The sequence below is a fragment of the Phyllobates terribilis genome, unplaced genomic scaffold, assembly GCF_046119375.1.
Source record: "Phyllobates terribilis strain yellow unplaced genomic scaffold, ASM4611937v1 Scaffold_3__8_contigs__length_932513732, whole genome shotgun sequence".
NCBI classification, from domain to species: domain Eukaryota; kingdom Metazoa; phylum Chordata; class Amphibia; order Anura; family Dendrobatidae; genus Phyllobates; species Phyllobates terribilis.
Genome location: NW_027362763.1, coordinates 39,408,385 through 39,435,025, shown reverse-complemented (window position 1 = coordinate 39,435,025; position 26,641 = coordinate 39,408,385). Strand labels below are relative to the sequence as shown.

Below are 26,641 nucleotides of genomic sequence, written 5' to 3'. Positions count from 1 at the left end.
GTCCATCTATACTGACCTCCATCAGGTTGCAAATTAAAAATAATTTTTTTCTGCATCTAGCTCTGAAAAAATATTTGGGCTTCTAGCAGTGTGTGGGACTTGGTCTATTAGTCCATCTATACTGACCTCCATCAGGTTGCAAATTAAAAATATTTTTTTTCTGCATCTAGCTCTGAAAAAATATTTGGGCTTCTAGCAGTGTGTGGGACTTGGTCTATTAGTCCATCTATACTGACCTCCATCAGGTTGCAAATTGAATAAAAAAATTTTCTGCATCTAGCTCTGAAAAAATATTTGGGCTTCTAGCAGTGTGTGGGACTTGGTCTATTAGTCCATCTATACTGACCTCCATCAGGTTGCAAATTGAATAAAAAAATTTTCTGCATCTAGCTCTGAAAAAATATTTGGGCTTCTAGCGGTGTGTGGGACTTGGTCTATTAGTCCATCTATACTGACCTCCATCAGGTTGCAAATTAAAAATATTTTTTTTCTGCATCTAGCTCTGAAAAAATATTTGGGCTTCTAGCAGTGTGTGGGACTTGGTCTATTAGTCCATCTATACTGACCTCCATCAGGTTGCAAATTAAAAATAATTTTTTTCTTCATTTAGCTCTGAAAAAATATTTGGGCTTCTAGCAGTGTGTGGGACTTGTTCTATTAGTCCTTCTATACTGACCTCCAGCAGGTTGCAAATTGAATATAATTTTTTTCTGCATCTAGCTCTGAAAAAATATTTGGGCTTCTAGCGGTGTGTGGGATTTGGTCTATTAGTCCATCTATACTGACCTCCATCAGGTTGCAAATTAAAAATAATTTTTTTCTTCATTTATCTCTGAAAAAATATTTGGGCTTCTAGCAGCATGTGGGACTTGTTCTATTAGTCCATCTATACTGACCTCCATCAGGTTGCAAATTAAAAATAATTTTTTTCTGCATCTAGCTCTGAAAAAATATTTGGGCTTCTAGCAGTGTGTGGGACTTGGTCTATTAGTCCATCTATACTGACCTCCATCAGGTTGCAAATTAAAAATAATTTTTTTCTTCATTTATCTCTGAAAAAATATTTGGGCTTCTAGCAGCGTATGGGACTTGTTCTATTAGTCCATCTATACTGACCTCCATCAGGTTGCAAATTAAAAATAATTTTTTTCTGCATCTAGCTCTGAAAAAATATTTGGGCTTCTAGCAGTGTGTGGGACTTGGTCTATTAGTCCATCTATACTGACCTCCATCAGGTTGCAAATTAAAAATAATTTTTTTCTGCATCTAGCTCTGAAAAAATATTTGGGCTTCTAGCAGTGTGTGGGACTTGGTCTATTAGTCCATCTATACTGACCTCCATCAGGTTGCAAATTAAAAACAATTTTTTTCTTCATTTATCTCTGAAAAAATATTTGGGCTTCTAGCAGCGTGTGGGACTTGTTCTATTAGTCCATCTATACTGACCTCCATCAGGTTGCAAATTAAAAATAATTTTTTTCTGCATCTAGCTCTGAAAAAATATTTGGGCTTCTAGCAGTGTGTGGGACTTGGTCTATTAGTCCATCTATACTGACCTCCATCAGGTTGCAAATTAAAAATAATTTTTTTCTGCATCTAGCTCTGAAAAAATATTTGGGCTTCTAGCAGTGTGTGGGACTTGGTCTATTAGTCCATCTATACTGACCTCCATCAGGTTGCAAATTAAAAATAATTTTTTTCTGCATCTAGCTCTGAAAAAATATTTGGGCTTCTAGCAGTGTGTGGGATTTGGTCTATTAGTCCATCTATACTGACCTCCATCAGGTTGCAAATTAAAAATAATTTTTTTCTGCATCTAGCTCTGAAAAAATATTTGGGCTTCTAGCAGTGTGTGGGACTTGGTCTATTAGTCCATCTATACTGACCTCCATCAGGTTGCAAATTGAATAAAAAAAATTTCTGCATCTAGCTCTGAAAAAATATTTGGGCTTCTAGCGGTGTGTGGGACTTGGTCTATTAGTCCATCTATACTGACCTCCATCAGGTTGCAAATTAAAAATAATTTTTTTCTGCATCTAGCTCTGAAAAAATATTTGGGCTTCTAGCAGTGTGTGGGACTTGGTCTATTAGTCCATCTATACTGACCTCCATCAGGTTGCAAATTAAAAATAATTTTTTTCTGCATCTAGCTCTGAAAAAATATTTGGGCTTCTAGCAGTGTGTGGGACTTGGTCTATTAGTCCATCTATACTGACCTCCATCAGGTTGCAAATTGAATAAAAAAATTTTCTGCATCTAGCTCTGAAAAAATATTTGGGCTTCTAGCGGTGTGTGGGACTTGGTCTATTCGTCCATCTATACTGACCTCCATCAGGTTGCAAATTAAAAATATTTTTTTTCTGCATCTAGCTCTGAAAAAATATTTGGGCTTCTAGCAGTGTGTGGGACTTGGTCTATTAGTCCATCTATACTGACCTCCATCAGGTTGCAAATTAAAAATAATTTTTTTCTTCATTTATCTCTGAAAAAATATTTGGGCTTCTAGCAGCGTGTGGGACTTGTTCTATTAGTCCATCTATACTGACCTCCATCAGGTTGCAAATTAAAAATAATTTTTTTCTGCATCTAGCTCTGAAAAAATATTTGGGCTTCTAGCAGTGTGTGGGACTTGGTCTATTAGTCCATCTATACTGACCTCCATCAGGTTGCAAATTAAAAATAATTTTTTTCTGCATCTAGCTCTGAAAAAATATTTGGGCTTCTAGCAGTGTGTGGGACTTGGTCTATTAGTCCATCTATACTGACCTCCATCAGGTTGCAAATTGAATAAAAAAATTTTCTGCATCTAGCTCTGAAAAAATATTTGGGCTTCTAGCAGTGTGTGGGACTTGGTCTATTAGTCCATCTATACTGACCTCCATCAGGTTGCAAATTGAATAAAAAAATTTTCTGCATCTAGCTCTGAAAAAATATTTGGGCTTCTAGCGGTGTGTGGGACTTGGTCTATTAGTCCATCTATACTGACCTCCATCAGGTTGCAAATTAAAAATATTTTTTTTCTGCATCTAGCTCTGAAAAAATATTTGGGCTTCTAGCAGTGTGTGGGACTTGGTCTATTAGTCCATCTATACTGACCTCCATCAGGTTGCAAATTAAAAATAATTTTTTTCTTCATTTAGCTCTGAAAAAATATTTGGGCTTCTAGCAGTGTGTGGGACTTGTTCTATTAGTCCTTCTATACTGACCTCCAGCAGGTTGCAAATTGAATATAATTTTTTTCTGCATCTAGCTCTGAAAAAATATTTGGGCTTCTAGCGGTGTGTGGGATTTGGTCTATTAGTCCATCTATACTGACCTCCATCAGGTTGCAAATTAAAAATAATTTTTTTCTTCATTTATCTCTGAAAAAATATTTGGGCTTCTAGCAGCGTATGGGACTTGTTCTATTAGTCCATCTATACTGACCTCCATCAGGTTGCAAATTAAAAATAATTTTTTTCTGCATCTAGCTCTGAAAAAATATTTGGGCTTCTAGCAGTGTGTGGGACTTGGTCTATTAGTCCATCTATACTGACCTCCATCAGGTTGCAAATTAAAAATAATTTTTTTCTGCATCTAGCTCTGAAAAAATATTTGGGCTTCTAGCAGTGTGTGGGACTTGGTCTATTAGTCCATCTATACTGACCTCCATCAGGTTGCAAATTAAAAACAATTTTTTTCTTCATTTATCTCTGAAAAAATATTTGGGCTTCTAGCAGCGTGTGGGACTTGTTCTATTAGTCCATCTATACTGACCTCCATCAGGTTGCAAATTAAAAATAATTTTTTTCTGCATCTAGCTCTGAAAAAATATTTGGGCTTCTAGCAGTGTGTGGGACTTGGTCTATTAGTCCATCTATACTGACCTCCATCAGGTTGCAAATTAAAAATAATTTTTTTCTGCATCTAGCTCTGAAAAAATATTTGGGCTTCTAGCAGTGTGTGGGACTTGGTCTATTAGTCCATCTATACTGACCTCCATCAGGTTGCAAATTGAATAAAAAAATTTTCTGCATCTAGCTCTGAAAAAATATTTGGGCTTCTAGCGGTGTGTGGGACTTGGTCTATTAGTCCATCTATACTGACCTCCATCAGGTTGCAAATTAAAAATAATTTTTTTCTGCATCTAGCTCTGAAAAAATATTTGGGCTTCTAGCAGTGTGTGGGACTTGGTCTATTAGTCCATCTATACTGACCTCCATCAGGTTGCAAATTAAAAATAATTTTTTTCTGCATCTAGCTCTGAAAAAATATTTGGGCTTCTAGCAGTGTGTGGGACTTGGTCTATTAGTCCATCTATACTGACCTCCATCAGGTTGCAAATTGAATAAAAAAATTTTCTGCATCTAGCTCTGAAAAAATATTTGGGCTTCTAGCGGTGTGTGGGACTTGGTCTATTAGTCCATCTATACTGACCTCCATCAGGTTGCAAATTAAAAATATTTTTTTTCTGCATCTAGCTCTGAAAAAATATTTGGGCTTCTAGCAGTGTGTGGGACTTGGTCTATTAGTCCATCTATACTGACCTCCATCAGGTTGCAAATTAAAAATAATTTTTTTCTTCATTTATCTCTGAAAAAATATTTGGGCTTCTAGCAGCGTGTGGGACTTGTTCTATTAGTCCATCTATACTGACCTCCATCAGGTTGCAAATTAAAAATAATTTTTTTCTGCATCTAGCTCTGAAAAAATATTTGGGCTTCTAGCAGTGTGTGGGACTTGGTCTATTAGTCCATCTATACTGACCTCCATCAGGTTGCAAATTAAAAATAATTTTTTTCTGCATCTAGCTCTGAAAAAATATTTGGGCTTCTAGCAGTGTGTGGGACTTGGTCTATTAGTCCATCTATACTGACCTCCATCAGGTTGCAAATTGAATAAAAAAATTTTTTGCATCTAGCTCTGAAAAAATATTTGGGCTTCTAGCGGTGTGTGGGACTTGGTCTATTAGTCCATCTATACTGACCTCCATCAGGTTGCAAATTAAAAATAATTTTTTTCTGCATCTAGCTCTGAAAAAATATTTGGGCTTCTAGCAGTGTGTGGGACTTGGTCTATTAGTCCATCTATACTGACCTCCATCAGGTTGCAAATTAAAAATAATTTTTTTCTTCATTTATCTCTGAAAAAATATTTGGGCTTCTAGCAGCGTGTGGGACTTGTTCTATTAGTCCATCTATACTGACCTCCATCAGGTTGCAAATTAAAAATAATTTTTTTCTGCATCTAGCTCTGAAAAAATATTTGGGCTTCTAGCAGTGTGTGGGACTTGGTCTATTAGTCCATCTATACTGACCTCCATCAGGTTGCAAATTGAATAAAAAAATTTTCTGTATCTAGCTCTGAAAAAATATTTGGGCTTCTAGCAGTGTGTGGGACTTGGTCTATTAGTCCATCTATACTGACCTCCATCAGGTTGCAAATTAAAAATAATTTTTTTCTGCATCTAGCTCTGAAAAAATATTTGGGCTTCTAGCAGTGTGTGGGACTTGGTCTATTAGTCCATCTATACTGACCTCCATCAGGTTGCAAATTGAATAAAAAAATTTTCTGCATCTAGCTCTGAAAAAATATTTGGGCTTCTAGCGGTGTGTGGGACTTGGTCTATTAGTCCATCTATACTGACCTCCATCAGGTTGCAAATTAAAAATAATTTTTTTCTGCATCTAGCTCTGAAAAAATATTTGGGCTTCTAGCAGTTTGTGGGACTTTGTCTATTAGTCCATCTATACTGACCTCCATCAGGTTGCAAATTAAAAATAATTGTTTTCTTCATTTAGCTCTGAAAAAATATTTGGGCTTCTAGCAGTGTGTGGGACTTGTTCTATTAGTCATTCTATACTGACCTCCAGCAGGTTGCAAATTGAATATAATTTTTTTCTGCATCTAGCTCTGAAAAAATATTTGGGCTTCTAGCGGTGTGTGGGATTTGGTCTATTAGTCCATCTATACTGACCTCCATCAGGTTGCAAATTAAAAATAATTTTTTTCTGCATCTAGCTCTGAAAAAATATTTGGGCTTCTAGCAGTGTGTGGGACTTGGTCTATTAGTCCATCTATACTGACCTCCATCAGGTTGCAAATTGAATAAAAAAATTTTCTGCATCTAGCTCTGAAAAAATATTTGGGCTTCTAGCGGTGTGTGGGACTTGGTCTATTAGTCCATCTATACTGACCTCCATCAGGTTGCAAATTAAAAATAATTTTTTTCTGCATCTAACCCAGCCAATAGTTTTGGCCTAATACCACAATTTGGCCACTCAGCTCTGCTCGGTTACCATCCATTGTTTTTTTGTGCAAACAACTCCAGAGTTGTGAATTAGTTAACCACCAAAATGAGTGGAAAAAGGCCTGCTGCTGGTGGAAAGGGGAATAGGCGTGTTGGGAAGGGGAAAAAAGGTTGTGTCCGTGGGGTAGGTGCAGAAGAAAGACCATCTTCCAGCCAAACTAAAATGTCTACTTCTTTTAGCGGACAATGTGATAAGATCCCTTTCTTACGGCCACGCCAATCGCTACAAATTCCAGATGAGGCACAAAAACAGCAGGTGCTTCAACGGATATCAAGTGCTCCTTTAAGTGGGCTCTCCTCCACATCAACTTCAACATCACAAATACTCCAGTCCTCAAAGGTGTCACCCAAATCGCACTTGCTTCCTCACAGCTCCCAAATCTCCAGCTGCCCGTCTGAGTATGAGGTAGAACAGATGGTTGAGTCTGCAGAGCTGTTTACTCATACTATAGCCTGGGAATCAGAGGTCGACTCCAGCGCTTCTGTGAATCCAGACGAGGAAATGATCTGCACTGATGCCCAGAATCTTTATGAGTCGGATCCAGGACCAGACGCAGAAGGTTCTGACCATAATGTAGACCCTCATTCCCAAACTGTAACTCCTGTTGGTGGAGACAATGAGGAAGACGATGATAAGACTCAAATACCTGATTGGAGCGACAACTTTAGTTTTTTGTCAGGGCAGGAACAGGTTGGCTCTGAGGACGACGGGTGTGATAACGCACAGGGTGATGACGATGAGGTCGGAGATCCCACTTACTGTCAACCCACAGTCAGCCAAGAGATGAGGTCAGCAGAGGAGGTGGAGGAAGATGCTAGTGACGACGAGGTCAGGTTGCGCCTTCCTGGACAGAGACGTAGTACTGGAAGCACGTCAACAACTGCATCCTCAAACACAACTCTGCCTCTCACCACAAGTCGTGGTGGCTCTTCACGTCGCATGGGTGCTAAGCCTTGCATAGCCTGGGCATTTTTTTCAGATCGATAAAGATGACCCAACTCGTGTTATCTGTAACATTTGTCAGCAAAAGCTAAGTAGAGGCCAAAAAATACATAGTTTGAGTACTTCATGCATGAACCGGCACATGGACATGAAGCATAAGTTGCAGTGGGAAGCTCAGTGTGCTACAATGCGGTCTAGCCGGCCGGGCCAACCACCGTCTGCCATATCTTGTGCATCCGCGGCCTCTTCATCCTCTGTGACTGGGGGGACAGCAGTCACACCTGTTTTGGGGCGCAGACCTGCCACCTCTTTACCCGCAACAGCCAGCGTGATTGGCAGGTCATCATTTTCTTTGGAGGTGGTAACACCAGCTGGTCTTGAGCGCTGTCCGACATCGATAGCACCACCTTTGGATCAAGGCAATCTAACATGTCCGCCTGCATCTTCCTCACAGACCGGCAGTTTGCCGGGGACACCCTTATCAACCCCGTCTAAGCACAATAGCCAGCCCTCGGTCCCTCAGATGTGGACAAGTAAAAGACCATTTGCTCCTAGCCATGAGAAAGCTAAGAGGTTGAATTTCACCATCTGCAAGCTCTTGGCTACAGAAATGCTGCTTTCCGCCTGGTGGACACAGAGGATTTTCGAGACCTTATGTCCGTCGCAGTGCCCCAGTACCAGATGCCCAGTCGGCACTACTTCTCAAAGAAAGGTGTGCCTGCGCTCCACCAGCATGTCGCACACAACATCACCGCTTCTTTGAGAAACTCTGTGTGTGACAGGGTGCATTTCACCACAGACACTTGGACGAGTAGGCATGGACAGGGGCGTTACATGTCGCTGACTGGGCACTGGGTAACTATGGTGACAGCAGGACAAGGGGCTGCTGTCCAAGTCTTGCCGTCCCCACGAGTTGTGCGTCAATCCTCTTTATGTCATTTTTCCTCCACTGCTTCTGCCTCCTCAACCTCCTCTCGGTCTTCCACCTGCACCCAAAGGCTGTCTGGTCATGCCACAAGCTTTCTAACTGCGCAGAAGGGATCCTGCACACCTCCTTACTATGCTGGCAGTAGTGCTCAACGTCATCAGGCGGTTTTTACATTGAAATGTCTGGGAAATGTGAGTCACACAGCTGAGGAGTTGTGGTCAGCTCTGGAGAACCAATTTCATGAATGGTTGTCTCCACTGGACCTGAAACCAGGGAAGGCCGTGTGCGACAATGCTGCAAACCTGGGTGCGGCCCTTCGCCGGGGCAATGTCACACACGTGCCTTGTATGGCTCACGTGTTGAACCTGGTTGTCCAGCAATTTTTAGCCCACTATCCCAGACTAGATGGCCTTCTGCAGAGGGCACGGTCGCTGTGTGCTCACTTCCGCCGTTCGCATCCCGCAGCTCAGCGACTTACATCTCTACAGAAGTCGTTGGGCCTGCCACTTCACCGGCTAAAATGCGATGTGCCTACCCGGTGGAATTCAACTCTGCACATGTTGCAGCGACTGTGGCAGCACCGACAAGCCCTGGTGCAATACGTTCTGACATATAGCCTGGGCCAACGAGATTCAGAGGTGGGGCAAATCACGCTGGAGGAGTGGTCTCAGATCAGGGACCTATGCACCCTTCTGCACAGTTTTGAAATGGCGACGAAGATGTTTAGTGCTGACGATGCCATTATCAGCATGACTATTCCGGTGATTTACATGCTGGAGCACATGTTAAACAGAATTCGGAGTCAGGTGGTGGCACAAGAGGAGGTGGAAGAAGTAGATGAGGAGGAGTTGTATGCGGAAGGGCTAACATCTGCAAGGTCCAGACGGTCGGCAGCACCAAGGCGGCAGGCATGTGAGGGTGGGGGAGATGATTTTACCAGGGCGCATGGTAGCAGCCAAACTAGTGAGGAAGGTGCAGGAGCCCAGGAAGAAGTGGAGGACGAACTGATGGAAGACTCATCAGATGAGGGAGACCTTGATCACATTTCTGTTGTGCGAGGTTGGGGGGAGAGGACAGAGGAAGGAAGCATGATTGCTACCTCGCCACCAACACAACAGGGACTTGGTGCTCCTGGATGCGCAACACACATGAGTGCCTTCTTGCTGCACTACCTGCAACATGACCCTCGAATTGTGAGAATTAGAAATAATCCTGACTAATGGGTTGCCACACTGTTAGATCCCCGGTACAAAAGTAAATTTGCAGAAATTATTCCTGCCATAGAAAGGGATGCACGCATGCAGGAGTATCAGCAGAGACTGTTGCAGAATCTTACATGTGCTTTTCCACAAAATACCAGTGGTGCACGTAGTGAATCTCACAGTTCCAACTTGCCAACCGTGGGACCGTCAAGTGTTCAGCACTCAAACCGTAACAGAACCACAGTATCTGCTGGTAACATCAATTTTGCGGAATCATTTCACCACTTTTTTAGCCCATCCTTTGCAAGGCCACAGGAGACAAGAAGTCTGACACATAGTCAACGCCTAGAGACGATGGTACAGGAGTATCTCCAAGTAAACATTGAAGCCACGACTGTGTCACTGGACCCTTGCTCTTTTTGGGCTTCCAATCTGGATAAATGGCCGGAGCTAGCCACTTACGCCTTGGAGATCTTGTCATGCCCCGCAGCCAGCGTTCTGTCTGAATGTGTGTTCAGCGCTGCTGGTGGTGTGCTGACAGATAAGCGCACGCGGCTCTCCACTGATAATGTAGACAGACTCACGTTCATAAAGATGAACAAATCATGGATCCGAAACGACTTTTCTACCCCTGTGTCATCCTGGGGAGAGTAAAAGCTTGATGATTGGTTAAAATCACCCTACCAACCGTTTTAAGCTTTCAAATTACTAATCATGTTTATCTGTATCTTGACTGGAAAATAATTTGGGCTTTGTAGCAGTGTGCAGCACTGATCCTATTAGGCCATCTATAATAAGCTTCACCAGATTTAAAATTAAAAATAATTTTTAGCTGCATCTAGCCCGGAAAATAATTTTGGGGCTCCGAGATGCGCAAGACACATAAGTGCCTTCTTGCTGCACTACCTGCAGCATGACCCTCATATTGTCAGAATTCGAAGTAATCATGACTACTGGGTTGCCACACTCTTAGATCCCCCAAACTTTTCGATCAACCTTTTCATTTTAATAAAGACCAAAAAAATGGTCATTTTTGAAATTATAAGCATTAGCAGGTTGTTAGAAACTGAAATCAAACAGTTTTCAACTCAAAACTTTATTCTAGGTGATGTTACATTTTCACATAGGACCCCTTGTTCGAAAGGAGCTTCTGAACTCTCTCGTCCATTGAATTTGTCAGGTTTTGGATGGTTTCTGCTTCAATTGTTTTGCATGAGGACAGAATACCCTCCCAGAGCTGTTGCTTAGATGTGAACTGCCTCCCGCCATCATAGACATTCCTTTTAATGATGCTCCAAAGGTTCTGAATGGGGTACAGGTCAGGGGAGCATGGGGGTCACACCATAAGTTTGTCCCCTTTTATGCCCATATCAGCCAGAGATGCAGATGTTTTATGTGCAGCATGAGATGGTGCATTATCATGCAGAAAAATGATCTTGCTGTGAAATACACGGTTCTTCTTCTTGAACCATGGCAGGAAGTGCTGTTTGAGAAAATCCACATACATTATGGAGTTCATCTTTAGCGCCTTCAGGGATCCTAAAGGGGCCGACAATCTCTCTCCCCATGATTCCAGCCCAAAACATTACTCCACCTCCTCCTTGTTGGCGCTGTAGCCGTGTTTGCGTGGGGTGTCCATCAACCAGCCATCCTCCACTCCATTCATCTGGACCATCGAGCGCTGCACGGCACTCATCCGTGAACAAAACAGTTTTGAAATCAGTCTTCATGTAATGTTTGGCCCACTGGAGCCGTTTCTGCTTGTGTGAAGTGGATAGAGGAGGTCGACAGGATGGCATATGCACAGCTGCAAACCTCTGAAGGACCCTGCATCTTGTTGTTCGGGGGACGTTGGAGGCACAAGCAGCTTCAAAAACTTGTCTGCTGCTATGACAAGGCTTTTTTGCCGCTGCTGTTTCAACCTGACGTAATCGCCTGTAGGAAAGAGTCCTCAATTTGCCCTTATCAGCACGCACACGTGTGTACTGTGAATCAGCTACATACTTCTTGATTGCCAAGACACTTCATCCTGATCATCGCACAATGTTGATTGTAGTCATGCCTTGACCTAAACACTCCACAATTTGTTGCTTCTCAGCAGCCGACACATCCTTTTTCTTTCCCATTTTGGCAGAAAATGTAGGCTGCTTAATAATGTGAGAGAGCCTTCTTAAGTAGTCTTGCCTTTCATTGGACACACCTGCCAAACTAATTAGCACAGGTGTCTGCAATTGCTTACAGTGATATAAAGAGCCCTGACACACATCACCATCAATGAGTTTAACTGACAAACAAACAAATTCTTCCCTTATCACTCCTAAACACTTTTTGCATAATAATTTGGAACGCGGTGTACATGTGCTTTTCCACAAAACACCAGTGGTTCACGTAGTGAATCTTACAGTTCTAACTTGCCAACCGCGGTCTGTATGGAGTTGTTCAATAAAGGGCCCAAAATTAAGATAACATAGATGGGAGAGGTCTCTATGAATAGGAATTCCTAAGTATTTGATACCCTGTGAGGGCCAGGCAAAGGGAAAGTTGGACTGGATGGAATCCTATATGGATTTTGGGAGGGAGACATCGAGGGCCTCAGATTTCGCTGCATTGATTTTAAAATTTTACCATGTAACAAAGTGATCTATTTCAGCCATAACAGCAGGGATGGATATATGTGATTGAGTGATATATACTAGGACATCATCAGCAAATAGAGAGCACTTGTACTCGGTGCCTCCCACCTCAATCCACCTAATATTGGGGTTATGGCGAATTGATGAGAGCAGGTGCTCCGTCACTAGGATGTATAAGAGAGGGGACAGAGGACATCCCTGCCTTGTCCCATTGGTGATTGTGAAAGGTGATGAAAATGTTCTGACGCACCCCCTGGGCCTTGGGACACCCGGAGCCGGACCCTTTTTGGTGGATGCTGGTGGTTGTAGTCTTCGTGGCGGCGATCTGGTTCCGTGGCTCAGGGCGGTCAAACCAGTGGCGGAACTATTTATGTGGTTTTGATGTTTAAATGTCCGACTACGACATCCGTGGATTGCGGTCAGAGTGAACCGCCGGTATAGGGCAGACCGCTAAGGCTGGTGTTGTGGGTGCAGCAGAGCATAGCATAACTCCCCATGGGAGGAGTATAGCCTCAGGGCAGTGTATGCGGAGGATGGGGGTGATGGTGCAGGGCAGCAGCAGTAACGACACGGAGTCAGTGATGCAGTTCAGGGCCTTTACTCACAGTTCTTATTATCCAGACCACGTCTGCAGGTAACGGCTGCCCACGTCGTACTGTGCTCACCAGGTGAGGGGCTCAGACAACTCCCAGATAACTTTGGAGCGCTTCACAGGACCCCCTTTGTGTGTCCTTTGTCTGGCCTTTCTTACCAACACTTCTGTCCGGCTGCCTCGGGCCTCCTCTTGGTAAACTTGGCGCCAGTTTCCCTGACCCTATGTGGTGCCTTCCTAGCGGGTGGAGCAAGGGGCTGCGCCACATAAAATGTCAGAGCCTCCGGTTTCTAGCTGAGGGTCGTTTCCTGCCTCCACTAGTTCGGGGACCGGTCTCCCCCTTTGGCCTGACCCCTCCACGCAGGTGGATTCGGGCGTGCGGTGGCGACTCGCCCGTCCGCACCCCTGGGATCCCTTCATTCCTCGTTCCTGGAGCCTTCTCCGCTCCTCTTCCTTCCTTCTCCCTCTTGCAGGCCTGGGCCTCTGTTACTAGGCCCGCCTCCGGAGCAGAGCTCATGCAGAGCCCCTGCTCCCTGCCACTTCTGCTCAGACTTCTCTGCACTGAACTAAGATGGTGCCCACCTTTTATACTCCCTTCTCAATGCACCCAGGAACTGCTTCCTCCCTGCTCCTGCACTGCAGGGTTCCCCTTCCTCAGTGTTCCCTCCCCCCACTCCAGCCAGGGACAGGGACTGTCGTGCCCATCTCAGGGGCATATTGGTCGCCCTGCCCCACGGCAATGTGGTGTAATGCATGCAGGTGTCGGGTCCTGATCCACACTCCATCCTTATCTGAGAGTGAGATATCACACCTCTGGGTGAGGTGCAATACGTCTGTAGCAACCGAGCCCTCGGTGCTACAGTTCCATTTATCTTCAGCCTAGGTGACGTATTGTGATACAGGGCCGTGATTTTGGCTATAAAAGGGTCCCCTAGACCCCTACCCCAAGCTTTTTAAGAGAATCATATATGGCGTGCCAGGAGACTCTATGGAATGCTTTCTCAGCATCCAACGAGAGTATCTACTTACAAATTTTTAACTGCATCTAGCCCAGGAAATACTTTGTGCCTAGTAGCAGTGTCTGCTAGTCAGCGGATTATCCCGGCTGTTAAGCAAGCTACACCACCTGTAGTTTGGACACTTAATTTTTTCAAAGGAAATGCTTCGGGACCACGGGATACTTAGTGAAGAGCATCAGGAGGCACCCCAAGGCATAGGGGCTGGGACTGGCACTAGGATGCCTTGCGGTGGACAGCCGAGCTCGATCCTTATAAAAGCTTTTTAACTGCAGCAGCTTTAGTGGACGCTACTGGAGCTGGAATTACGCGGCTGCTGGCATGAGACTTGCCCTCCAATATATCCTTGTAAATGGATTTAAAGTGTATTCATTCAAATTAGAGGGACAATTTAAATTAAAAAGCTTAGAGCTGCCTCCACCACAGGGGGGCTCTCTCGACCCACCAGCGGACAGGCACCAGTATTGGGAGAGGGGGGCTGGCCGTCAGAGTTTACCGCGGCTCTGGCACAAACCCGGCGACACGGAGGTGGCACGGGCAGGAGCGGACTGGCCGTCTCGGCTTCTCACTTTTTGGATTTTAGAAGGGCATGACATGCCTATATCTGTGTCTCCCCCTCCTTTTACTCCTCCACCTCTTTTCTTTTCGCATGACTATATGTACTTGTCACTTTTCCATTTGTTAGTTGTGTCTTCTGAGCAGTTTGTCAGCTTTTGGACACCTTTGAAGGTGTTTTCTATGTGTTTCTATGTGTTTTTGTTTGCCTGCCATTGGTTTTAACGGTGTTCGAAGGTGTTCGACGAACAGTTCGACGAACAGTTCGACGAACACACGGGTGTTCGACGAACCGAACCGAACTCGAACACTACGGGGGTGGCTCAACACTATTAGTGTACAGTGACACCTTTGCGTCTAGTGGTTTACTTCTCCATTCCCTGGTGTGTACTGGTTTAGTTCTCCATCCCAAGCTGTTTAGTAGTTTAGTTCTCCAACCCCTGTTGTCTATTAGTATAGTCCTCTATGTTCTGGTGTCTATTTGTTTAGTTCTCTAACCCTAGGTGTTTAGTAGTTTAGATCTCCAAACTCTGTTGTCTAGTAGTTTAGTTCTCCATCTTCTGGTCGGTAGTAGTTTATTTCTCCATCCCCAAGTGCCCTGCAAGCCTTGGAGATTCCAAGACTTGTGGATCAGCCCCTTCCCCATCTGCCTCCACAGCCACCGGAGTGACCCAGTGCCCAGTCAGCGAGATGTAACGCCCCTGGCCGTGCATGCTTGCTTAGATGTCAGTGGTGAAATGCACCCTAGCAGACAGAATTTTTAAAGGAACGGATGATGTTTTCTTTAACATGCTGGTGTAGTGCAGGCACATCTTTCTTAGAGAAGTAATGGCAACTGGGCAACTGGTACTGGGGGACTGCGATGGCCATCAGCTTTTGGAAAATGACTGTATCTACAAGGAGGAAAGGCAGCTTTTCTGTGGCCATCAGACTGGAGATGGTGAAGTTCAAGTTCTTTGCTTTGGCATGTGTAGGAGAGAGGGTGGAGTAGGGTGAACACGACAAAATGCTGGACTGTGAGAGAACTGCATGTAGAGATGTTATGGTGGATTGAGAAAGATGTGGTGTGCTCGGGATCTGAGATCGGTCAGACACAGCTGTCGGGCTCTCACTCACCCCGACTGTAGCGGGTAAAGAAGTGGAGGTTCTGCAGTCGGAGACATGTGTGAGAACACTTGCCACGGTGACAGAGGAGGATGAAGCAGCAGTTGTGGATCATGGGTAGGCCGGTGGTTGGCGAGGCCCGCTAGTCTGCATTTTAGTTTAGTGAGATTCCCAGTCTAACGAATTTTGATCGCGCATGTGCCAGTTCAAGCATGTAGTCAAATTATTGCATTTTTTTATTCTATTCTGTTGTTTTTCAACAAATTTGGCAGATAAAATGAGTTGTCTCATCCTTTGCGGTCTCTAAAAAGACACAGGCTAGGCAACCCTGCATTCCCCTGCTGACCACAGCCACAGTTGTGTCTATGAGTGCAGTGCTTGTTGTGGTTGTATCACTCAGCATCTGTGCGGAAAGCTGCAATGTAACTTCCTCATCTTTCTCCTCCTCCACCTCCTCTGCTGAGCTACTCAGCTGCATGCCTCTGGGTCCACAGGTGGGATCTACAACCTCATCATCAACCTATCTGTTCTCCCACTCCTCGCCCTGAGAGTCACTTTCCTCCTCATCCTGCCCTGACAGCACAGTACAGTCCACCTGTGCCTCAGGTATCTGAGTCTCATCAGTATCACCTCTTTGCTGATGTCACTCAGATCCATCTCTCTGCAGCTGATATCATCTCATTACTAACCAGAATCCCACAAAGTCCAAGCCATTTCCAAGCTGAACTGATGATGTGCAAACAAATCACTAATAAAACACAACAAGCTGAAAAAAATCTTCATCCCTTAGAGCCGCGGACTCAGGTTTAGATGCATTGGTCCAATAGTCATTTGTAAGTGACCATCTACTTATACTCCTCCCCCACTTTTTCAGCACGGCCAGCGCTGGACTCCATTTCCTGGTATTGAATATCCCCCTTCTTCTGGTGCCAATTAGCAGGGATAGAGGCTTCCTCGTTTGTCTCGATAGGCCATCAACGTTGCTGCGATTTTTCTGCTTTTTGTGAGAAATGGTAAAGTGAACGGTTGCAATGCCAGGTTCAATCAGAACAGTTGAACATTTCCCCCGCCACCCGCTGAAGCCAGGTCATGGGATTGTGGTCCGTTACTATGGTGAATCCCCCCCCCAATGTGCATAGGGTAACAGTTTTTCAGTGCCCAGACAATGGCCAGGCATTCCTTTTCTTAGGTGGCATACGTTTGCTCTCAGTCTAACAGTTTACTTGACAAGTAAACCACTGGGTTTTTCTGCCCTGTGCCAGCCACGTGACTAAGGACAGCGCCCAACCCTCTGTCTAAGGTATCTGTCTGCACCAGTTTTCTCTTGGTGTAATTAGCTTCAACCAGCACAGGGGACCCTGCCAGAGTTTGTTTGAGCTTCACATACTGTACCCCGAGCAGAAATTTCTGTAATACCCGGTGGTACCCAAGGAGGATTGCACTTGCTTTTGGTAGCAGCCTGCAGCACCTCTCTGTAGGCAAATGGGAGCAGTGGCAGAGCTTCTTCCCATTTCCCCCCTCCGCGTCTAAGTAGGCACAGATCAACCATTTCAGGGTCCCATTGAACCACCCACAATGTCCATTCATCGGTGAGTGGTATGCAGAGGTGAACACTGATCGGACCCCGAACCGGCTCCACAGGGTACGCACTATCTCCCCCATGGGTTCCCTGAACCAATACAGCCTCCCTCTTAAAACATTCTCTCTCTCTCATTATTCTGGCATTTGGCAAATATTAAAAATGGTGGTAATCCTAATTGATCTAAAACGGGAAAGGTTTATTCTGATTTCATGTCATATATTGAGAAAAACATGCATATGTGATAGGTGTTGGTCTGTTGCTAGATTCAAAAGGGGTCAAGAACCTTCTGTGGTCTCTCATTTCGGTCCAGCTGGGTCTGATGCTGCTCAGCATCGTCGTCAGCCCTAATGCCTAGCTGGTCCATGAGACGTACAGATTGTCTCCTGTGTATTTGTGCCTAGCAATGTTAAGCATAGGTTGCAGAGGGAGTCAGGGCTTTTGGAGTCTAAGTCCAGGATTCACCGCACTGAGCATGCCCGTGACCTGGCGGATCATGATTGGTGGTTTGGCACCCACCTGACCCGGTGACCTGGCACCGCCTGATTGGTCCACGGGTGGCGTCACCAATGGCGCGTCGGTGGCAGGGCTTAGTCTTTAAAAGGCCCGCCCACAAACATGGCGGCACGCTCTGATCTTTGAGCAGTGATGCTGATGTGTGGACGACTGTGTTCCACGTAGCTTCCATAGGCAGGTGTAGTGGAAATAGGCAGGCTAGTGGAAATAGGCAGGTAGCTCCGTCTTGCAGTCTGGCTCTGCCAAAGGGGTCGCCTAACACCCCGAGCAGCCTGCAGACATCCTGTCCACGGCTATCACCTGTCAGCTACGTGGAGTAATACCCTGTAGTCCGGTAGCATGCCGGTTGGAGGCACGTGTACCCGTCGGCGTAGTCACACATGCATCCTAGCGCTGCCAGTGTAGTTCCTGTGTAGTTAACAGGGCTACAGATAGTTTCCCGGTTGCACATCTCCCGTGCTGTTAACGGAGATAGAGCGAACCGCTATACCCGTTCCTGTGTGCTGGAACATGGAAGGGTTTATCCTTTAAATAGGTTGCATCCCTTATCACCCAGAAAGTGTTCGGCAGCAGTCCTCCAGGCTGCATTGCGTACCCCGGGGTCAGTTGCATTCCATTAAAATAAAGTTGTCTACAACCGCCCTCCTAACACATATGTGTCTTTTTTTATAGTGTATGTAAGACTCGAGCCCCGCTCTCGTGAAACATCCCCCCCCAAACTAACTGTGTATCCGTTGGGGTATCTCACTCAGACCGAGCCCCATGACCTGGGACTGCATGGGAGACACCCTGTGGTGATGGCTCCACTGGGTCTATTATCCCTATCCACACAACTGGAATAGTGGCTGGCAGGAAAATGGCTTTAGACTCCTGATTCACCAAAGAGATTAATGGAATGATTGCTTTACCTAATTACCAATCTTGGGTCTAGCCTTATGTATGCATAAGATCCAGTCTGCACGTCTTCCTCTGCTTACTGTCACTGAATGGAAGCATTGATTCCTGAGGCCTGCATTGGTCCAATAGTCTTTAGTAAGTGGCCAGCTCCTCACATCGGTGATCCCTGCAGCAAAACCTACTTCACAGTATCATAATGAAATGGAAAATACCTACTTCCCCTCAGCAACCATCAGACAGCGTGGCTTCCAACAAGACTGTTCATGATAGTGCTTTGGGTTGAAGGATTCATAATGGCATCAAAAGTAAATATTTAGAAATATTGAAAGCAAAACTTTATTATAAATACTGAAGCTAATCAATTCAACGTTTTATCCACAAGTGAATTTTATTATACACTCTAGATAATCTTTGACAAGCAATAGCAACAGAAGCTCTGTCAACAGCAAGTTGTTAGGGAGTTTAATGTAGTAAACATGGACTTTTTTATACACTAAAAAAATTAAAAAAAAACTACATGCAAAAGATAATCCATCAATGTATGGATGTGAGGGATAGGGATGGACTAGTTTACGTGACAGTTCTTATCCTTTCCCCGGGACCTATACCTCATAAGATCTAATATGTCTGCCAAACAGGGGAAAGGAAGGCACACAAATAAATGGCTCCTCCATTGGTGCCTAAGAAAGTACAATAAAGCCAAGGTAGCACTTCACTTGAACTCTTGGAGTCACAGATTGTTTTGTTCTTTATACCAGATCATTTATTTTCAACTTTTCTATTCTCATGTTTCAGGTGCCATAACTTTTTTTTTCTGGTTTTATAGTCATATGAGGTCTTTTTTTGGGGGATGCATTGTATTTCTCAGTGGTATGATTTTGGGTTACGTAGAACTTATTAACAAACCTTTATTAATTCTTTATGGAGGAAATATAAAGAAAACAATTCTGCCACTGTTTTTTAACATTTTAAATTCGATACTATTTGTTGTGCTGCACAGTTAAAGGATTAACTTAATTTTGTGGGTCAACGTGAATATGGTGTGCCAATTTAATATAGTTAATGTAGCGCCGGAGTCTCTGGCTCCAGCCCGGCAGAGCCGATGACCACCTTACTGCTGCGGCTCTGCTTCGGCATTCTCCACTCCTCCGGCTGTGTGCTTAGGGCACATGCGAGGCCCCTTTAAGAACCAATGGCCCGACGACAACCGATATGTTAAGCACCTCCACCAAAATGGAGGTGCCTGTGCAATGTATTAGTTTGTGTGCTAACACTCTCTCCAGCCCTCAGGTCCCAGTGCTGCCCGCCAGCCTGTCTATCAGCCGTGCCCGCCAGCCTGTCTATCAGCCGTGCCCGCAAAATAGCCTGCCAGCCGAGCCTATTCATCAGTCAGCTCCGTCTGCCTGCCTACCAGCCGTGCACATCTGCCTGCCCATCTGTCGTGCCAGTCTGCTTCGGCTATCAGCCCCGTGGGAGTCACCTGCTCTCACACGAGGTCGGTCCCAGAGAGGCACCTGGTTCACCTTCCCGGTCCCTCCTTGGTTCACGGAGTCGACTAAGCCGCCGTGTAGCCGGGGTCGGTCCGAGTAGGCACTTATGTACGCCCTTCTGATCCCTCCTTGTACCATGGCACAGTGGTTCCACCACCCGGATCCATAACAGTTTAGTTATAGTTTATTTATAGTTTTATAGTTTATTTTTTATGACTTTGGTACAATGAATGCAATCTCTTTTTTTAATCACAACTGTTCGGTATGATTGATACTATCTCTTCAGTGGATTGATACAATCACAAAAATACCAAAATTTATTTGGTTTTCTTTTTTTTCTACTTTTGCACAATAAATTGCTTTAAAGAAAAAAATGTTTTTGGTCATCATATTCCATCACTTATTAATTGTGTAATATAGTAGTTTTAACTGATTCCATTTATTTATAGATATTACTTTCTGATCACTTTTTTGGGAAGGAGAAGTAGGCTTGAAATAAAGTATTAAATTTGGAATTGTTTTGAAATTTTATTGTTTTACAAAGTTCACAGTGCACTTTAACTTACACATTGCTATTATTCTGCAATTTGAAACAATTATCTTGATGCCCAGTGTATACCTTTATTTTAATGTTTTACAATTCATTCACAAGGCATATTCCTTTGAAAAAAATGGAAAAGAATCACTTATTTTTAGTGGTCATTTTATAAGAGCCATCATTTTTTTATTTTTCTGTTCACAGAGCTGCATATTGACTTTTTTTTGCGTAATAATAAGCTGCAGTTTTTATTGGTGAAATTTGGACTTCATTAGCATTTTTGATCATTTTTTATTTAATTGATCTCAGCCGAAATTAACAAAAATTGCAACTGTGTGACAGATTTTTTTTTATAACATTCACCATATGAAATGGAAATGTCTAAAGTTTTATAGTGCAGGTTATTATGAATGTGGCAATATCAAATATGTGACTTTTTGTGGGGGGTTGTTTTTGTTCTAAGAATAAACAAGCTTTTTAGTAATAAAACTGTGATTTAATCAATGTATAATTATTTTTACTTATTTTTAGAACATTTAAAAACATTTATCTTTTCTTTTTACATTCCTTGTGTCCCACAGGGGGACTTGGACTTGCAATCCTTTGAATGTGTTGCACTGCCCTACTTATGTACTACAGTGCATTTTCTCCTCTGTCTGTGATTGACTGACAGTTAGCCAATCAGGCCCTGTCAGCAGTGGGATCTGATTGGCTGAGGGATATAGCAGACATCGAGGCCATTGACAGGCCTCCGAGATATTATTTCAACCATTTAATATCCGGCAATTGTGCTGCGCAGGCTTCTTTGGGCTTACCAAGGGAGCGATCATCTTTGTCACACTCCTTAAATGCCAAAGTCACTATTGACAATGACATATGAGGGGCTAAAGTGGTGGGATCAGTGTGATGTCCGGTTGCAGCAATTACAGCAGGTGCATGGCTATATATAACAGCCGGATTCTGCTGCAGATGGCATGGGTACAACTCCTAGGCTCATGCCATCCATGAGACGCAACTGTATGACTGATTGCAGGAAATTGTCTGCAATCTGCATTTTATTGTTAAGTCAATTTGTGGGAGCGGGATAAACCTGTTGTAACGGGTCTGGGAGGCGGAACCTCTGAGTAACTATACAAGGGGACGGTCCTTGTAAGGAAGCGGGTGGCGCCCAGGGAAGACAGGCAGGTAGTCACAGCAAGTGACAGGGACAGTCTCTGGGTAAACGGGCAGGTGGTCACGGCAAGTGACCGGGACAGTCTCTGGGTAAACGGGCAGGTGGTCACGGCAAGTGACCGGGACAGTCTCTGGGTAAACGGGCAGGTGGTCACAGCAAGTGACCGGGACAGTCTCTTGACAGGCGGGTGGTCACGGCAAGTGACAGCAGAGCCTCCAGGTAGGCTAGCAGGCTGGTAGCAGATGGACGCTCCCAGGTGAGCGAGCAAGAGTCTCTGGACAGGCAGGTGGTCACAGCACATGACAACGGAGCCTCCAGGTAGGCTAGCAGGCAGGTAGCAGGTGAGCGCTCCCAGTTGAGCGGGCAAGAGTCTCTGGACAGGCAGGTGGTCACAGCACGTGACGGCGGAGCCTCCAGGTAGGCTAGCAGGCAGGTAGCAGATGAGCGCTCCCAGGTGAGCGGGCAGACGGATCCATAGACAGACTGGCAGGGCAGGTAGGCAGACTGTCGGACCGCAGGAATAGCAGCAGATAGACACGAGTCAGGCAGGTATCAGACAGCAAACTGGCAGGTAACTGGCAGGTAACTGGCAGGTAACTGGAAACGGGACCTGAGGGCTGAAGCAGAGTGATAAACTGTGCTACAACATTGCTCGGGCACCTCCATTTTGGAGGAGGTGCCTTATATATGGTGAAGTCCTCCGGCCATTGGCCGGGGACTCCTTAGGATGGCGCGCGCGGCCCCTTTAAGAGAGGGGGAGCGGGCGCACGTGCGCCCTAAGTACCGTGGCCGGGAAGCAGCGCGCGCTGCCAGCAGAGCAGGAGGAAGACGCCGGGCATGGAGCGGAGAGGTGAGGGGAACAGCGTCCCTGCCTAGCAGGAGGCAGGGACGCCGGCACTACACCTGTTTCATTTTGGTTGGATAGAAATAAACAACCATAAAGGAGGGAGCATGACAAAGGTTTGTTAAGTGTAAAAATTGTTGATTCCCACCAATCAGAAGAATAAAGAGGGCACAAATTTCATTGTTTATGCACGGACATAACATACAACTCAGTCACAGCCACATCATCGTGTATAGCGATGTACCTGGCTAAACAGCAAAAGATTGAACTTCTCCAATGTAATCAATTCTCAATTATTGATCTGATTATTGTGGGTCCCTATGGATTTACCTCCTTGAGCTACAACTGGTTTCATGTTTCCTTTCGTAGAAGAAATCAATTACATTCTGTAGAACCTTAAACATATTACTTCGGAGTTTGGCTGTCCTGTAGATCAGGTAGGAAGAATGAAGAACCGGTAGAAATTCCAAGAAACTATTAAGCCATGCAAGGTCTATACAGTAAAAACTGTAATAAAAGACACTAACCAGATAAAGAGGAAAATATATAGTGTTATACATGAAGGTGACAGATACTAATTTCATGGCTGAGTAATATGTCTCCAAATTAATGGATAAGTTACTACTCTTCTTCATCTTTACTGTGTGATGACACAAAGAGGTGAAGAGGAGGACGGACGAGATAACATATAATGCTAGCGGGATGGAGGTTCCTACAATAAAATACATTGGAGAATTAATAAAAATACAACCCATGACATTATTCATTGTTGTATTGTATGTTCCCTCATCGATAACATTAGAGTGCATGATCAACAAGGACCTGAAACAACTGGCAGCAGCGAGAAGTATGGAGGCGACAAGTAGATGACCAGTCCTGTGTATAATAATCCCCCTCAGATACAGGAACAGTCTGGTGCGGAAATTGGAGATCTTCAGACAGAAGACAGTGAAGAGCAAAGTTGTTAACCAAATATTGGAATAAAAAAAAAAATCATAAATCCACAACAAAATAGCTAGAGATACATTTGAGAGCTTGACAAATAGGTTCACAATGGCATATATAGTATTAGCACAATGGATGCACAACCTTGAAATCCCAAGAGAAGTTACAATGTGGTCAACAGAAGTCACTGATCGTCCTTTCCACCAGTCATTGACATTGTTGACTATGATAAATAAATGTATTACAAAGCTGAAACAGAAAGCAATCAGTGTTGGGACCAAGAGACCCAGATTCTGGGAATTAGTGTTGCCCCCTGTTGAATCAGCCATCTCTCCTGTAGTGTGGGATTCTGATGGAACAGCGAGTCTTTATTAAAGGTTCAATGACAAACTTTTTCCATTCATCCAAATGATGGAATTTTAACTAAGAAAATGCAAACTTCATTGCACAAACTTTGAGCCGGGCCAGGTCTATAAAAGCAAAATGGATCACATAACATATAAAGATCATTTTACAGCTGTCACAATGGAAAAGTAGATATCGCAAATATATGCTCACCTGTTCTTTCACTTTACAAGTAAAGGGCATTTTGTTACAACCTGTATTATACCTCATAGCTGTACTCACTATTCTGCTGGTTGAGTTACTGTGTATATATATATACATTATATTACTTTACTGATCATTAGTTACATCCTGTATTATACTCCAGAGCTGCACTCACTATTATGCTGAGGCATACATTTTGTATATGCATTACATTACTGATCCTATACTTATTCTGAGTTAAATCAAGAGATGAGCGAACTTGTTCGGAAAACATTCACCAATCTCAAAGTCAGCATGAACATTACACATTCAGATGCGTGTCCGGATTCCCGTGCATTTTCTTCAAAATCGGCAAAATTCGGCCAAATATTCAGTAAATGATCAAGTTTCTGACGCGCCCCTGGGCCTGTGTCGCGCTGCGTTGCGCACGCGGGAGCTTACCCGGAGCCGGATCTCTTGAGGGTTGTAGTCTCGTGGCGGTGACCCGGTCCGTGCCCAGGGAGTCAAACTGAGCGGCGATGTAACAGCGGTAGATGCAGGACGACTACGCCACCCGTTGAATGCAGCTATGGAGCTGCCGCTGCAGGACAGTCCGCTGAGGCCGGTGGATGGATGGTGCAGCGTAGATGGTATAACTCCCAACGGGAGGGGTATGGCCTCAGGGCAGCAGATGTGGATGATGGGGGTAGCAGGAACCACTCAGAGACGGTGCGGTGTAATTTAGGGTCTTTACTGGTAACAACGATAGACCCTCCCGGAGTACTTGCTAGTGAACGGGGCCTGGTCAGTCCTTGAGCAGATGGGATCTCCCCTGGCCAGGCGGAGTTGTAGGCCTCCCAAACTGACTGTACTCTTCTGGCTACCTTGCTAGAAGCGGATATAAGTAGCCCACGTCCCTGAGTGTACCGTGTGGTGCTCACCCGTATGGCCGGTGACTCGGGGCCTTCTAATGGCTTCCGCTCCACGATGGCGGTGCTGGTCCCGTGCCTTCGGGTTTCTGGGCCTGAGGACCTGAAATCCCCTGCCGGTCGGCTTCTGCTGCTGGGTAAGAGTTAGTCCCCACAGCCTCGAACGCCGGGTCCGGTAAGAAAGCTTCTCAGTCAGGGCGAGCTCTGCAGCTGCCAGCCCCTGACTTGTAGTAGTATTGCTCCCACTGAGCTTCTGCTGTTTCTTCCTGTGACTGTTTCTTGTCTCTACTCTCCTTGACTGCTAACCCTGCTTCAGCCCCGGGTTTATATAGGGGAAGTTCTTCCCCTCCCAAGACTGGGCAGGAGGTGTGGCATGCACAGGATCCCTGACCAAAGGACCTCCCACCTGCTCTCAGACATAATATCTCTATCACTGTGGCAACCAGACCCCTGGGGTGTCACATTTCCACGAATGATTTTGTTAGAACTTTGGTTAGGATAGTTGTGCTGTACGATGAGTGGGGGGATGTGTTTGATGAGGGGAGGTGGTATGGAGAGGTCAGAGGAGGAGTGCACTGTTATTTATTTATTATTTTTCATTTTTACTTATTATGGGGAGATTCCAACAGCCAATCAGTGCACAGAAAAAATCCACAATGTCCAGACACAATGAATTGTATCATTGGCTGTCAAAATCACATGTCCTTTTCAATTTAAAAAGCAGACATGTGGCTTCGGCACTATTTTGTCAGTGTAACAGCATAGTCAGTCTGCTGCTACAAGTAGTCAAATAGTTAGCTAGGCGATTTGTTGTCAGCTAGTTCAGGTAGATAAGATCCTCTGTCAAGTCGACCTTCTAGCATATCAAGCCTTTGTGTTGTGTGGTTCAGACACCAGTCCACATTTCAGAATCTAAATCCTTTGTGCTAATTGTGTGGTTCAGACACCAATTCACATTTCAGCATCTAAATTCTTTGTGCTAATTGTGTGGTGCAGCCAGCAGTCTATATTTCAGCATCTTAACCCTTTATGCTAATTGTGTGGTCCAGCCAGCAGTCCACATTTCAGCATCTAAATCCATTGTGATAATTGTGCAGTCCAGCCAGCAGTCCACATTTCAGCATCTAAATCCATTGTGATAATTATCCAGTCCAGCCAGCAGTCCACATTTCAGCATCTAAATCCATTGTGATAATTGTGCAGTCCAGCCAGCAGTCCACATTTCAGCATCTAAATCCTTTGTGATAATTGTGTGGATCAGACTTCAGCCCACATTTCAGCATCTAATTTCTTTGTGCTTTTTGTGTGGTCCAGCCAGCGGTCCACATTTCAGCATCGAAATCCTTTGTGCTAATTGTGCGGTTCAGCCAGCAGTCCACATTTTAGCATATAAATGTTTTGTGCTAATTCTGTGGTCCATCCACACTATCTCAGCAAATAAATGCTGATTGTTAATTTAGTGACTGGTGACTGACAGGTCTGGGCCTAGGATTTTAAACAGCTGATTAAAAGGGAGTAGTGATGAGTGAATATGTTCGAGAAAACAATTGAAAATTTCAAATTCGGCATGAATATGGCACAATTGGATTCATGATCGGAAACCTAAGCATTTTTTTCTTAAAATTGGCTAAAATCTGTAAAATTCAGAAAACGTGCGCAAAATTATTGAGTTGCAACTAAATGATTTTCATCACTTTAGCTAGGATAGTGGTGGTATATGATGAGCTGGGGGACATGAGGGGCTGGGGAGAGCTCAGAAGGCCTCAGAAGGCCGACGCGCTTGTAATCTTTTTTTTTCCTGTAACTTTGTGTGCAAACCGCAGCTAGCCAATCAGGACACAAGAAGCATCCACACTGTCCAGCCACAAGGGCTTGTACCATTGGCTGCTGAAATTATATGTCCCTGTCTATATAAAGAGTGGACATGTTGTGTTATTTT

At 44.6% G+C, this 26,641-nt stretch overlaps 1 protein-coding gene across 1 annotated transcript; it reads right to left on the bottom strand.

Moving 5' to 3' along the window:
• Positions 1–21,821: 21,821 nt before the first annotated feature.
• Positions 21,822–23,591, bottom strand: LOC141257906 (taste receptor type 2 member 4-like). The gene has a single exon (XM_073672912.1). The coding sequence runs from the start codon at positions 23,572–23,574 to the stop codon at positions 22,627–22,629; it is 948 nt and encodes a 315-aa protein (XP_073529013.1). The 5' UTR covers positions 23,575–23,591; the 3' UTR covers positions 21,822–22,626.
• Between the last annotated feature and the right edge of the window lie 3,050 nt (positions 23,592–26,641).

Excerpts from the sequence above, each read along its gene's own strand:
- LOC141257906 (XM_073672912.1), bottom strand. The coding sequence starts at position 23,574 with ATGGCTGATTCAACAGGGGGCAACACTAATTCCCAGAATCTGGGTCTC.